This window comes from Leuciscus leuciscus (genome assembly GCF_965113295.1).
Source record: "Leuciscus leuciscus genome assembly, chromosome: 2".
NCBI lineage: Eukaryota > Metazoa > Chordata > Actinopteri > Cypriniformes > Leuciscidae > Leuciscus > Leuciscus leuciscus.
Genome location: NC_138726.1, coordinates 50,217,370 through 50,233,098, shown reverse-complemented (window position 1 = coordinate 50,233,098; position 15,729 = coordinate 50,217,370). Strand labels below are relative to the sequence as shown.

General features: G+C 34.7%; 1 protein-coding gene and 1 pseudogene across 5 annotated transcripts in view; one reads left to right on the top strand and one right to left on the bottom strand.

The window, feature by feature from the left end:
- Positions 1 to 5,784, bottom strand: part of LOC309488496 (secretory phospholipase A2 receptor-like) — a 103,928-nt pseudogene extending 98,144 nt beyond the window's left edge. Inside the window, exon 1 of the transcript XR_014211752.1 lies at positions 232 to 5,784. The product of XR_014211752.1 is annotated as a secretory phospholipase A2 receptor-like (transcript). The remainder of the gene's footprint in view (positions 1 to 231) is intronic.
- A 3,412-nt stretch (positions 5,785 to 9,196) lies between these two features.
- nitr8 (novel immune-type receptor 8) lies at positions 9,197 to 15,039 on the top strand. Of its 4 annotated transcripts, XM_082156367.1 has the most exons (7): positions 9,699 to 10,359; positions 11,145 to 11,299; positions 12,987 to 13,337; positions 13,485 to 13,841; positions 14,210 to 14,326; positions 14,416 to 14,465; positions 14,709 to 15,039. In XM_082156367.1, exons 2-7 carry the CDS (start codon positions 11,158 to 11,160, stop codon positions 14,832 to 14,834), a joined length of 1,143 nt encoding a protein of 380 aa, XP_082012493.1. In that variant the 5' UTR covers positions 9,699 to 10,359; positions 11,145 to 11,157; the 3' UTR covers positions 14,835 to 15,039. The 4 variants fall into 4 exon arrangements, with proteins under 4 accessions (XP_082012494.1, XP_082012496.1, XP_082012493.1 ...); XM_082156368.1 differs by having other exon boundaries at positions 9,197 to 11,299; positions 13,488 to 13,841; XM_082156370.1 differs by having other exon boundaries at positions 9,197 to 11,299; positions 14,429 to 14,465.
- The last annotated feature ends 690 nt before the right edge of the window (positions 15,040 to 15,729 follow it).

Below are 15,729 nucleotides of genomic sequence, written 5' to 3'. Positions count from 1 at the left end.
TTTTGATGAACGAGATTCAAAGATCCGAGTCAGTAAAATGATCCGAACTTCCCACTACTAGAAGGGACAGACTCAGGCACCTGATGTCATTCTCCTACATTAGTAACCCAGACATTTCCTGCAAATCATTTGTGTAACTAATATTTAAAGAAATAATGTGCTTAAAAAAAAAGCAAATTTGCTGAAACAGAAAAACAGAGCATCCATCTATGCAAAAACTCCAAGTTGTACATGATTAAGATATCTTGACACAGGCCCACTTCAAAATTGGCAAGCAATTGAGTTAGTTGAAGCATTCACAGGATGACCTGTGATTACTGTATAATAAAATTTAATCCATAATATGATCACTGTAAAATTAAATAAAAACTATATATGTGACAGTTCACTCAATTCATTCAAAAGATATGACTGAAGAAGATATTTTAAGAATGCTTTTATTTTTAATTCCACACAGTGAAAGTCAGTGCATGGGGTCCATTGTTGTTTTGGACTCCCAGTGACTTTCAATGTGTGGAAAAAAAAGCTTAAACATTCTTCAAAATATATTCTTCTATGGTTCACAGAAGAAAGATCATGCAGGTTTGGGAACAACGTGAGGGTGAGTTAATGAGTTTTTGGTGACAGATGAATTAAGAGAATATTGATGTTATTATATGACTGATTGTCTGTTATACCATATTTGATTAATTTTACTGTACGTTCACCTTAAACATTTTTTTTTGTTTTTTGTGTGTGTGTGTGTGTGTGTGTGTGTGCATCTGCTACTAATACTGTGCTTATTCTGATGTCTCAATTTTCTATTTAGTTTAATACATCGATTTTTGTCATTGAGCAGAGAGATGTTTATGATCCTGAATGATGTCTTTACATTTGTGTATTATGCAAAATATGAGTGGAATGACTTCTGAAACACAAAACATAGAAAGCAAATGAGATGAGTAATATGTAGTATTTAGCCTATTTCATGTTTTCATCTGAACAAAATCACAGCTATTCTCAAAGTAGACAAATATTTGAGTTTACGTGAACATACATAAATGATCTTGTGTTAGTACACCTTTTCAAATAGTTATTTTCGATATGTTTGAAGGATAAAATAAAATACTAAAATACTAACAAAAGGTACATTAACTATTAAACTCATGTTTATAAAATGATAATTATCTTGAGATATATCTATGCAAAGCCTATTTTATGCTAAATAAAACATAAAATGCATAACCCATTGTAAAAATAAATTATTTATGTCTCATCAACCAGAAAAGATGAACTAACCAATCGTTCAAAATGGCAATATATATGGTGAATCTATATGCTAATGTGTAAGATTTAAAACTGTTAAAAGTAAGTGAACATTCATATTTTTTGTAAAGCAAAAACTAAAGATTGATTAGAAAATCTGTTTTCAAATCAGTGATACGAAATGGAAGATTGAGTTCATATATAACAAGCTGCATGGGAAAGTTTACATATTAGAATATATATTTTAAATGCATTTATGGCTGCTTAAAGCAGTGGAAATTATGTCTTTCCTCACAGTCTGTGGGTTTCCAAACCTTCTCTTTTCTATGCAGAGCTCCACAGCGCAGATTTCTGGCAGGACACTGGAGCTCCCTCTCCGTAGACCAGGCTTTATATTGAAGATCATCACCACTGACCCAAAACCAATGACCAGCCATAAAGCGCAGGCCAGTCCACACATAAGCTGTCTGGGATGTTATGGTGTTATTTATCACCTCTGCCATAATCGTATGAGATCTCAGACTCGTCAGGTCAGTGTAGTTCTGTCTGCAGTAGTCCAGGGCTTCATCCCACGTCTTTTTCTTATAGACCAAAATCGACAACGAGCTCCATACAGTAAAATGACAGCGTCTGCGAGCACGGAATATTGTGCAGTTTAGAAGTGGATTGTTTTAGCCCGCCACACTCTACAGTATCACCATTCGATAGTCCACTATCCCAGTTGTCAATTGCTTCCACTTCACCTCCAGACCAGATCCATTCTCCTGTGTTGTTAGGGCTTGAAAGATGTGAAATCTGTATCCCTAGAGATCAGTTGTGCCTCTTCTTTATTAACAGTGGACAGGTCATCATGGTACTTTCTGCAGTACGTTTGTGCATCTTTCCAGGTCATTTTTTGGGTCACAAAAATGTGTGTTCTGAGACTGAAATTCACTCTAAAGAGACTCAAAACAAAGAACAGTGACTGCAGCCTTCATTTCTATACAGATGATCTACACTGTAATGCCTTTGTGTGTGCTCAGCTATAATGTTATCACAAATCTCAAATTTGTCTCAAATGAGAGACCAATAAATAAGGCTGCAGAGCATTGGCCAATCAGAAGGCCACACCCTTCAAGAATTTGTGAAACAAATATTTTAAGAAATCATTGCAAATATGCTGAGAGAAAAGAAAACATGTGATCCATCCAAGCAAAAATAAGAGTATAACAACTAAATAGTGTCCATGGTTTTACATAAATATACAGAAGAATCATTATTATAATAATAAAAAAATGATATTTACTTTTTTTTTTCTAGGGATGGGTATCATAGGGAATTTAATAGCTCAGATTCTGGTTCCATTAAAATTGATTTGAGTATTTTAAGAAAGAAATGTTTAGAATAAAGCAATCAATGGAATATTGCATTTACTTTTACAGCCCCCAGCAATTTGTTGCCAGATGATGATCATTTTATCAAATCAGAAATAAATTGTATTTACAGAATTCTTGGTAACACTTTATTTTACAGTGTCATTGTTACATATGTCACATGTAATTACTGTAGTAATAATGCAATTTACCCTAAACCAAACCCTCATCCTAATCCTAACCCTATAGTAAGTAGGCTACATGTAGTTAATTATTATTACTCAGTACTTAAATAATTACACTGTAATACTGACACCTTAAAATAAAGTGTAACCAAATTATTTTTACAGAATTTGTGCAGTGGCATAATCCTAATACGCTACTAAATAAACCAAATATTTAGTAACATATTTTCATTGATTCATTTTGTATAAAATACCACTGAATACAATATAGTTCTTGGTTAATTTTGATTCAGATGTGACAAAATTTAAAAATGAATACCTCTCACTTATTTATTGGTGTTTTGGATTCAATAAGAGACCTTCTTGCGGATATGCACTGGTCACGCTAGGGCTAGGCTATACATTATTTGATGAACAGAATAAACGGATATGAGTCCAACAACACTAATTTGCGCTGTATGATTTTGATTCAATAGCCTACAAACAACAGATTCATAAGAGTCGATCGTTTTTTTAATAAGACTGAGTGAGTGACTGCTCAGTGTTTGTCGGGCGGGTAAACGTGCTTTCGAGAACCAAACATCATTACAAAACAGAACAAAAAAACATTCTGTTGCAGTGAGCCCATTGAAACTTTACAGTTTTGCATATGTAAAGTGCATGCCTAATAACCCCGCCAAACAACAATATAGCATGTCATGGTTATGTGCACCATGATACTTTCAGTGTTTTCGTGTAGGCTAGCTGGTGCCTGTTGCAAAGTTTTTGAATCTTTTGTCTGTGACTTTATCTTCTGTAGTCATTCAGCGGCTGTAGCCTACGACCAGAAGAACTTCTTTATTGCTGCCAAAAATAGGACGCTTTTGCAGGTTTGTTTCAACTGATAACATATTCATAATGGTTTTTTTTCTGCTGTAAAGCATCATACTTAATTTTTTTTTTATTAAGGGTGATAGCCTAGACTACTGTTCCAAAGCGATTCAGTTCTTGAGCCGTCCAAATGATTCTGATCGAATCTCGAACCAATTCCAATTCCTAACCCGTTTGTCCACCTCATGAAAAAGAACCGACTCAAAAGAGTGATTCATTCACTTGTTGAGTGAATAACAAGCTAGTTCTAAACAGATGTAAGAAAATACGGAACACACGGCATTATGGCGGCTAATCAATGACAAAATTAACGAAGCGCACAACTGATGCTGGCGCGCGCAGTAAATGACTTTCACAAGAGGATAACAGATCTACACGCGAGGAAACGGGAACTCTAGAGCTCATTCAAACCCTGCGTGCACGCATGACATCTCCTCTGCACGCAATACAAGCCCTCGCGTGCGCGCATGATCATTCCCCACGCTCTCGCGCTTCATCTCCTCTCGCCTGCTGCTTTTGCTCGCTCGAACACTTTTATTTTTGGCAGTCGAGGGGCAGGACTTACTGTTTTAATAACCTCAAATGTCATTGGTTACTTCCCCTTTTCCAGAAGTCAGTTGTGATTGGACCCCTGTCCAATGACCCGTAATTCACTCGACTTCAGACATGATATTTGTTTTATTTATTTATATTAATGTGTAATGTGATTTAATGCATTGGTAATATAGAATAGATTCTTACCAGATACTTTATTAACAGAAAGTCATACTAGTGATTGCATTGTGTTGTTTAGAGATATTTACTGACTGTAATGACGCATATATATAGGCTATATATTACAAACAGACTTCCAGCATTTCTTTTCTTTTATTCCATAGCTGGTGTGTGCAGTTTATTTAGCTTGCTTAAAAATAATTTGCTCTTGTTTAGTAAAATTTTTTTGATTGCAGTCTTTTTCTGATTCCATTGTTTTCCATGGATTTGCTTCTCAGTTCCATGCAATTTTAAGCTTTTCTTGGTTCATTCCATGTTTTATAGGCAACCTCTATCATGCTAATTCAGATTAGCACAGTTGGTTTTAAATTAATCTGGTTTATTTTAGTTCAGGACTCCATAGTCCAGGTGTAACTAATCCGTACTTAATCTGTGTTACAGAAAGCCATTTTTTAACTATTCTAGATTAAGGCCTATTCCTGGCTTAATTTAAACCCTGTCCGGGAAACCGCCCCTATATAATGTTGTAATATCTACTTTGCTGGGTTTAAACTGGGTTTAATAATTTACTGGGTTTAATTTTGTTCCTCTGTATTCTTTAGCAAATTCTGAAAAGGCATTTGTAAGCAATAATTAATGCTGTGTACTGTATCTTAACTTGAGAAGCCAGAACCCCTTTTACATTTAATAGAAAATATAATGAACCATTTATGTTACGTAAGAATGTATAAGAATTTTGGTAGATTTACAATGCTAATAACCATAGAAATGCATCATCACAGTCTGTAAATATCTCTTAACAACACAATGCAATCACTAGTAAGACTTCCTGTTAATAAAGTATCTGGTAAGAATCTATTCTATATTAACAATACATTAAAGGGCCCATTGCAGGAAAATTTCACTTTATGAGGGTTTTTAACCTTAATATGAGTTCCCCTAGCCTGCCTATGGTCCCCCAGTGGCTAGACATTTTGATGGGTGTAAACCAAGCCTTGGGTATTTTTGAGAAAATGAAAACTCAGATGGGCGAAACAAAAAATCTTCCCCTTATGTCGTCATAAGGGGAAAGGTTACCTCCCTTTACCCGCAAAAAGAATTTGGCCCCCCCATGAGAAAATGAGCTGCGCCAGCAGGTATTGGTTTTTCCTCGAGAGACATCATGGCTTGCAAACGAGCGAAGCATGGCAGTTGCTCAGTGTTTGGATGTACAAATGAACACAAAAGTATTTTTTTAGTTCCTTCATCCGAGCCTCTGAAGAACCAGTGGGTTATGTGAATTTCTGATGTGTAATTTTTCAAGTTCAGACAGATAATCTTTCTCTCAAAGTCGGTCAATACTGTTTATGCATCAGTAAATCAAGCCAGTGACTAAACGATCAACTTCACGTCGTTTCTCTTAGTAGGATGAAAATAATTGTATTTAAACTGTGATTAATATATATACAGAAAGCGATCAAAGAACAATCCCTTTCCAATCGCCCAAGCTGTCAATCACACAGCGCGAGTTTATCTGGACACTTGCCAAAACTTGGATAGGGACGTGGCAAATGTGCCTGCGCCTCTTTTCCAGATGTGAAATCCTCATAAACACCCACTAATCAATGTCATTAAAGGGATAGTTCACCCAAAAATGAAAACTTTGTCATTACTTACTCACCCTCAAGTTGTTCCAAACCTGTATGAGTTTCTTTCTTCTGTTGAACACAAACGAATTTTAAAGAATTTTCGGTAAGACAGTTGACAGTTCAGTTACCGACATTCTTTAAAATTATTTTGTGTTCAACAGAGGCAAGAAACTCATACAGGAACAACATGAGGCTGAGTAAATGATGACAACATTTTCATTTTTGGGTGAACTATCCTTTTTAAAATATCAAAGAGCACCAGTCAATCTTTTAGGCTACTTGAGAATGGCGAGAGGCATGCATTTCTTATATTTCCAAGTACCTGCAGTAGGCCCAACTCTCTACTATACTCTCTGCAACAAGGAAAAATGTGTACGTCTGCTTAGAACCTGACATCATGATGTGAGGCTTTTAGTATTTGCATATTTCCATTCAGGCAAATCTGCTAATGCATTCAAGCAAATACAAGACTAACAAACCCCAAAGTTGCGTGACATCCTGATATACAAATTTTTTTCACGTCAAAGACTTTTTTTTTTTTTTAAATATATATATGACCGTTGGCGTGGGTTTTAGCGTATGCACACTCTAAGATCAATGTTTTGTAGATGAGGTCCCAGGTGTGGTCATTCTTCAGACAGCTCACGATTCAGATCTTCTGCATTGCAGACAAGAAGATTGACTTGCCATTTAAGAATTGGGTATAAAGAAAAGAAAAAAGAAAAAAAAAGAGATTTGAATAAAGCTGGGTTTTCCTCACTTTAATGAGTTTATCTACTAATGTTTGACTTTCCCCCCCTCTTTTCCTCTTCTTGAATCTTCTCTGCTCCTATGACGTTATGGAATATTCTGTATTCTGCTCAATATTCTGCCCAACAAAGTCAAAATATAAACTGAGAAAACGGAATTTGTATTACTGATTCAATATTATTTATTTGAATATATATACTGTACATTTATCACAAACTTCTCTGAATCCGAGCATGGTTGAACCAAACCAGTCTGTTTCAGGGCAGATCGTAGATTTTGCTCATATACAGGCTTTATAACCCAGATTTAAAAGTGTTGTATATCAGGATGTCACACATTTTGTTACTTTTGTCTTTGCTGGAATGGATCAGCCGATGCATGGAGAAGTGTGACAGAACATTTGTTACTCAAATACTAAAAGTAAAAGCCTCACCCTCTGAACATGGCATCAATGCTGAGCATTCACAAAGTGAGGAGGCAAATATTGTCAGCTGGGACAATGGAGAATCAGACAGTGTATATTTAATCTATACAGTGAAGATTATGCACTGTTATTTTACAGTACGTACCTAAACTACCTAATCTGTATCTAGCTTCAAGCTTTTAAACATGAAACAAGTTCATAACGGCTGAGGGGCAAGATCATTTAAACACCTGAATACAAGCTGTACATAGTGAAAACAAACAAAATGAGCAAAACTTTATTAAATTGTTTTATATATATTTACAATGATGATATCTTATTTGCTTCCTATCCAAAATTTTCAAGGCATGGTTATAAAGACATAGTCCTAGACCAAACTGTTAATCCGTATGATATAGGCAATGTGAAAATATCACTGAGTTTAAAAACAACAAAGCATGAACAAAAGTTAAACAATTTCTAATCATAAAGCTAATAAGATTGACCTTGATCTTTTTAACATGGCTATTAAAATTTAACTGAGAATCAAAATGTTTGTATTTTTACAATAGTACATATAATTTATAATGTCTCTGCAAGCCCAAAGATTTTAGCTAAACATTGTTTTACAAGACAATGTATTTGTTGACATGACTAAAATGAAAGATTAAAAATCCATTATTTTTAACGACCATACATACATACTGTATAGCAATAGATTTCTATAGATTCATGATTTATAAAAGAATCAATATCATATATGAGGCCTACATGAAGAAATGTATGTATATTGCAACATGAAGCACATTTATAGCTTTTTAAGACAGAGAAAGTTCAGTTTATCCTCACAATTGTTGGGTCTCCAAATATTATTTGCTCTATCCAGAGCTCCACAGCGCAGATTTCTGGCAGGACACTGGAGCTCCCCCTCCTTAGACCAGGCTTTATATTGAAGGTTATGTCCACTGACCCAAAACCAATGACCAGCAAGAAAGCGCAGGCCAGTCCACACATAAGCTGTCTGGGATGTTAGGGTGTTTTTTATCGCCTCTTCCATAATCATCTGAGATCTCAGACTCGCCAGGTCAGTGTAGGTCTGTCTGCAGTAGTCCAGGGCTTCATCCCATGTCTTTTTCTGAAGCACCAGAATGGGCTCAAATACCTGCATACAGGAAAATGGTAGATGCAGCGAGCACGGAGCGTTGTGCAGTTTAGAATTAGATTTTCTTACAGCACCACATTTTTGAATGTATGTGTCCGGTTCGCCAATGTCCCAATTGTCAAATTCTTCATCCTCGCCTCCAGACCAAATCCATTGTTCTGGGTTGTTAGGACTTATGTGCAGTCCAATCCAAAAAAAATAATGATTGATTCCTGGATTTGCAGAGAGCAGTTTTGCCTCTTCTCTATTGACAGTGGACAGGTCATCATGGTATTTTCTGCAGTACGTTTGTGCATCTGCCCAGGTCATAAATGTATTCACAAAGAAGTGTTTTCTGTAGCGACTGCAGCTCAGTCTAAAGAGACTCAAAAACAGGAGCACAGCGACGGCAGCCTTCATTTCTACACAGATGATCTACTCGGCGCAGCCTTTGTGTGTGCTCAGCGATAAAGGGGTGTTTTTTCTATTTCTGAGAGACAATAAAAAAAACTGGAAGGCACTGACCAACCAGACGGTCAGGCAAGTATTTGTGTAGCAAATATCCAAATCATGCTGAAGCAAAAACAAAAAACAAAAAAAAAACATGCAAGTGCAGAAAAATACACTTCAGTCTTCTAAAAAAAAAAAAATGCAAATTTGTGTTTTTATGCCTGTAAGACTGTCACACACGCACGCACGCAAAAAAAGGTGCTAGTGTTTTTGTCAATTTTGAAGAAACTCTTATTTTGAGTCTTCAATCCTCAACGGACACACTGAAGCTCAAGTAACCATTGAACCAAGAAAATGAGTACTTAAATGTACTTACATTATAAATATAATATCAAATATAAATAATATGGATTATAAATTATACATTTAAAACTATTAAAGACAGGTAATATAATAAGAACAAATAATCAAACTACGAGCAAAAGCACAAATAAACACAATAGAACAAAAAATACAAATGAAATAAACAGTGCTTTTCTGGATTTTCAGGTATCTAACAGTAGCTAGACACAGATTAGGTAGTTTAGGTACGTACTGTAAAATAACAGTGCATAATCTTCACTGTATAGATTAAATATACACTGTCTGATTCTCCATTGTCCCAGCTGACAATATTCGCCTCCTCACTTTGTGAATGCTCAGCATTGATGCCATGTTCAGAGGGTGAGGCTTTTACTTTTAGTATTTGAGTAACAAATGTTCTTTGATATATTAAAAAGGATAGTTTACCCAAAAATGAAAATGTTGTCATCATTTACTCAGCCTCATGTTGTTCCTGTATGAGTTTCTTGCTTCTGTTGAACACAAAATCATTTTAAAGAATGTCGGTAACTAGACTTTCAACTGTCTTACCGAAAATTCTTTAAAATTCGTTTGTGTTCAACAGAAGAAAGAAACTCATACAGGTTTGGAACAACTTGAGGGTGAGTAAGTAATGACAAAGTTTTCATTTTTGGGTGAACTATCCCTTTAATGACATTGATTAGTGGGTGTTTATGAGGATTTCACATCTGGAAAAGAGGCACAGGCACATTTTTTGTACGTTCATTCTCTGAATCACAGGTAAACACATTTGAGAAATGATCACAGGATCAAATACAGGACGGTTTCCACGCAACATTTTATAAACGATGCTTCGGGTGTTCGATTCAAACCGCTGAACAAGTAGAAGAAAGTAACCTTTTAAATGTATCTGTCAACAATGAATCATTAGCCGCATTTATCAGTAATGATTTGTTAATTTATTCACAGAAGAAAATTAATTAATTAATTAATTAATTAATCAGATAAACTGTGGGTAATTGTTGTGAAATAATGAATAATATGAAATAAAATAAAATATGAAATAAAAAATAATAACTTTTAGCACCTTAAATCATGAGCATCGAAGAGTTATTTTCTGTATAAGAAAAAGATGCAAGTGAGACGTAATACAGAAGGCGGAGACAATGAATGCATTTCCTGCAGCATCAGTGAGAGGAAGTAGTTGCTCAGAACAGACTGAGCTCTGCTGAGGTGAACATCAACGGACCAACTTATTCATTGAGGTCTGCAATTGCAAGTAATTCACATATAATCATTTGTTGTTAGTTTAATACAAAATGCACTGCAATACTTAAATATCATCATGATTCAGGAAACACAAGGCTTAAAACTAATCTATTGATTAGTATAAAATGCATTTAAACATTAACTATTATAATGTATGCACATAAGTTATGCTTAAAGGGACACAATGGCATGTGTTGTTTGTATTTGAATGTTTGTGTATCAATGCTTAGATGTTTTCCAACCACAAGTTTGACCCGCCTTCATATAAACAAAACCACACAGTCTACCAGCAGTATTCTCACGAGACACGTCTCTTTCTTATCAAACGCCCCTCCTTCTTCTCAACAGACTGCCACTGTAATGGAAATAGCAGAATTAAACTTCAAAAACAGCCTAAAATTCTGTAATAAAAACTGATTGATGTGGTTGCACACAGCTGTATTAACAACATTAATTGTGCACATTAACTGCAACTAATAACAGAACCTTACAGATAAATTGTACGTTGCAATTTTAACATTTTCTATGTGTCTGGGAAAAAAATAAGTGAAATTTTGTTTTTGTATATTCGGCAGATGGAAAGCACTTTTAATAAACATTGGCAATTATAATTTAAAGTTAAAGTAACAAGGCAAAAGTCTACCCTGAATACAGACACCATCAAGAAAAAGCAAGGCAGAATTTGATCAATGGATTTCATTCACACCAATAAACCTACCTTACATTTAGAGGAACAAAACGACCTTCAGGTAGAACAGAAATGTGAGAAGCTGTGCTGTTGTTTGTTGTTTGCAGAGGCTGCTGCTTGATGCATCATGCACTTGTGGTTTTGGACTTTGAGCCCACCTATTGCTCAGTTTGCAGCCAACCTGTAAGAATGAGAATAGAAAAGCCTTCAGAAAGCCCCAGCAGAGCTCACATTTCTGTGGTCAAAAGTTTCCATATCAACAGTAAGTGCCAGCGTAAAAACTGTTACTTTCAGAAATGACAATTGTCTCCATGCCTCCAATGTAGTCTCAACCATACATTGAATATCAACAAATGGTCTGTTTTAAGAGTTAAAACATTTTACACAGAGGCACCAAAACATTGTGAATATATATTCATTACCTAAACAAGATGAATTGACTACCTGTGTCTGTGCTAACATAATAGAACATGCATAAATCCATAATTAACCCTAAAAAGCATACATGTATCCCTTAAAATACACACCTTTGATACTTAAAAAAAAAAAATGTTTTATATAATTGTGAGAAGTACTATAGGGTCAAGTGTTTCTTACTAAGAACATGTTAAATTAAAGTAATATCGTTTTGGACCTAAAATACAAAAAGCAATCACATACTTGCTGTTTAGAGTGATTCACATGATCAAAGACGACTTGTGTGGATTCCCTGAATGTGAGATGAAAAGATTACATCATGATAAAAATATTAGAAATTAATTTTGGGGTTGTACATAATCTTAAATTAGTTAATTATAAAGAACAACAACAACTGACTAATTTCAGTTGGCTTTGTATAGTTTATTTCTTCATAAATAATATGAAGTGCACAAATAAATCCTTTATAATATACACTGTTTATATTACATAAAACAAAAAAGAATTGTCAAGTTGTATTTCGTAGTGACTTTAAGGCCCACTGATGTGCATTGAGAGATGTAGTTCATATTGTTCCATTATATTGGTCTATTTTAGGATATCGTAAGTGTGATTTGAATTTACAACATTACATTTCAGCTTCAGTCTTGATCTTACTTTCTGTTATTGAACAATAAAATTGTGCTCATCAATAAATGGTAACTATTAAAGCACCGTTTTTCTGAAGCCCTAAACCCAGTTGGCATGATTCAGCACCATGGACAAGGACACACTCCAGCTCTACTTATTGCGAAAATTTTATTAAAAACTGTATCAAATTAAAATTAAAAATAAAAAGATATTTAGATTTAGAAAACAACCCTGATCAAGCTTCGCTCAGCCCACACAGCCTAGCAACTCTTCTGCACAGGTCAAGTAACACCCCCTCACTAGAGCTGGAGTGGTTTTAAACACATTTAATTCAGTTTGTTTTTCCCCGGGATCACTTACATTATTTTAAGCTTTACAATTGTAAAATAGTATCAGGAAAGTCACAGGGAAAATATTTTAGCATAGCCGTGGAATTTCAATTTTATGTAATATAGATTTTTTATTATTATTATTTACGTTTCATTGTTGGTGTTTATAAAAATAGCCATTTCCTTTGCTCATGAAAGTGGAACCTTACACCCAAAGTCTGTAGCTGGGACAGCCAATGAAATTTGACTTTGTCATACGAGAAAATTTGAGAATAACCAATCACGTCCAGGATCAGTTTCCATTTGATTTAGTTACTTAGATTGTGCACCTTGCCATCTCTTATTCTTTGTTTGCAAATCAAAGCGACATGAGCACAGTTGTATTCTTCGCCTTTGTTTGTAAGTATAAATGACTGAATATAATCATCTAATTATGACTATTTATTTATTCATTTGAACTTTTATCATTTTTTATTCATTATCAGACATTGATACAAAGCAACTAAGATTCTGAAATTAACTTCTTGATGTAAAAGCATTGTATAACACATCTTTACTACTTTTTGTCTTCAGGTTGCATTGGGGCACATAACATTGAGCAGCCAAAACGTTTGCAAACCTCTAAACTGGGTGATGATGTCACTATTGAGTGCTACTTACCCAATACAGATTTTAACAATATGATGTGGTACAAGCAGGGGATAGGAATGAAACTTCAAGCCATTTCAAAAACGTACATTTACATGACGGATGTTGAATTTGTTGATGGAAATACTGATGGTCGTTATAACGTAACAATAGAAAAAGGAATTTATCATTTACATATTTCTTTGACTAAAAAGGAAGATATAGCAACATACTTTTGTGGTGTGGTAACGTTGGGAGAACTGTATTTTGGACCTGGAACATTTTTGATGCTTCATGGTACGTTGTTGCCTTTCATTATATAATACCAGAAACAGATGTACTTAATATCTAAAGGTGATAATCATGCAAAAAGACTATAAGTTATAAGAGACTATAAGTTATAAAAGTACAATGCAATAAAATACTTTTGGTTTTGCTTTAAAGAAGAACACACCGCAACAACGGTTCTTCAGGAGCCTATTTCAGATGAAGCTTACATTGGAAACAACATTACCCTGGTGTGTAAAGTCCAAACGGTAGATGAGAAATGTGCAGGAGGACATCATGTATACTGGTTCAGAGAGGCTGCAGATGAATCTCATCCTGCCATCATTTATGCTGATGAAGATATGAAGAAACAGCATGAAGAGGGCTGTGAGGATGACTCTACTACACAGATCTGCATTTACACCCTCACAAAGAGGAACCTCAGCCTTTCTGATGCTGGTACTTACTACTGTGCTGTACTCGCATGCGGCAAGATAGTGTTTGGAAATGGAACTCATCTGGAATTCATAACTGGTAAAGTGTTAAGCCCTATTAAGTGACTTACAGTTCATATTTCCAATGTGTATCTAAATAATGATATAGCATTTATAATGATTTATCATGGCAGTAAAAACATTTTTTTAATGAATTTTGTACAATTATGAATGTTTGTTGCCTTACCATGTACAGTACATTACTGTATTACTCAAACAGTTTTTTTTAATACTTTAAAAAAATTTTTTTTATAGAGATTTAGAAAAAAAAGTACAAGTAATACTGTGCCATTTGCTGGTCCAAGCTTAGTTTTGAAGCTATCAAAAATGACATCCAATAAGATTTTGCAACATATTTTGATTTTTAATATAAAGTCTGGTAAAACATAAATAAATGTTTTCTTGTAGACAGCGAGTCGACAGCAACTCCGTTGTTTCTTATACTGGCCTCGTCAAACATCATTTCTATGATAATAATAATCTTACTTGTGGCTGTGCGATGTAAGGACCAAGGCAGATTATCAGGTATCATATCTAAATGTTTTCAGACTAGTTTTGAACCAGATTCTTAGTTTTATTTGCAAGACTATAAAGCTGACATTCATACTTTTTAGCCTGTTTCAACAGATCTTGTGATCAAGAGACATCTGAAGGTACTCAGCAGGTAAATCCTCACCACTTTATATATCCACAATAAGTTTGATATCATTTGATGATATTTCAGAAGTTTCATGAACGATTTGAATACCTGTATATTTTTCAGATTTTTTCAAATGTTTCCTGTCCATTTACTAACACTTTCAGTGTTCATTTCAGTGTTTAATTCATTTAAAGTTTAGCTACTTGAGTTCACTTAACTTAAAAAAAATATGTATACCAATGGTTTGCAAAAATCTTGCTTCATCAGGTTGGAGATGCAGATGCCTTGACTTACACACATGTGAGTTTCAGCAGTAGATCACGGCCCTCTAGAGGAGCTAAACAACACAACGTTTCCCAGCATAATGGGGTCTACTCAAAGATCAGGTCCTAACAAAGTACTACTGGAAGACCTTCCTGTTTTCTGTAGTTATCCAAAAATGCAAATGCATAAAGTATGATGATTTAACAATATAACATCCAATAAAATCCAGTAGAGCAATTACAAAATAGCTGTTGTCTGAACATGGCAATCATTGAGTCTGCTTCCTCCCTTGCTTAACCCCATTTTGAAATAAATTAAAAACTGAAAAAATGTATCCTTATGTTGTCTGTTTCATTACACCTTTTAGTAATAAAATCACTTTTGCTTTTCATACTTTTTATGTTTGTTATTGTATTTTATATTTATATGATATTATTTTCATGAGCCCTGTTACAGAAATGCTGCTTAACTTGGGTAGTGAAAGCAGATATCTCAAAAAATAATAAAAATAAATTTCACAACAACAACAACAATATTGATGTAATCAACTCAAGTCACATTTATTTATATAGCGCTTTTTGCAATACAGATTGTTCAAAGCAGCTTTACAGAGATAACGGGAAAATAATGCAAAAAAGTTTGTTTCCAGAATAAAATAGCGTCACAGTCCAGCTTAAGTTCAGTTATGTTTCATTTTTGTTTAAAAAAAAAAGTTATTAATTTAGTTAATTTATATATATAGCCGCTCTCAGAGTAAACCGGTGGTGGTGGCGCAATGGATAAGACACATGCCTTTGGTGTGAGAGACCTGGGTTCGAATCCACTGTGAGACACCAATGTGTCCCTGAGCAAGACACTTAACCCCTAGTTGCTCCAGAGGTGTGCGACCTCTGACATATATAGCAATTGTAAGTCGCTTTGGATAAAAGCGTCAGCTAAATGAATAAATGTAAATGTAAACCGTGATGTCATCGTCCAACTCAGTTCAGTTCTTGTATAATAGTTTCAATGCAGACAGATCAAT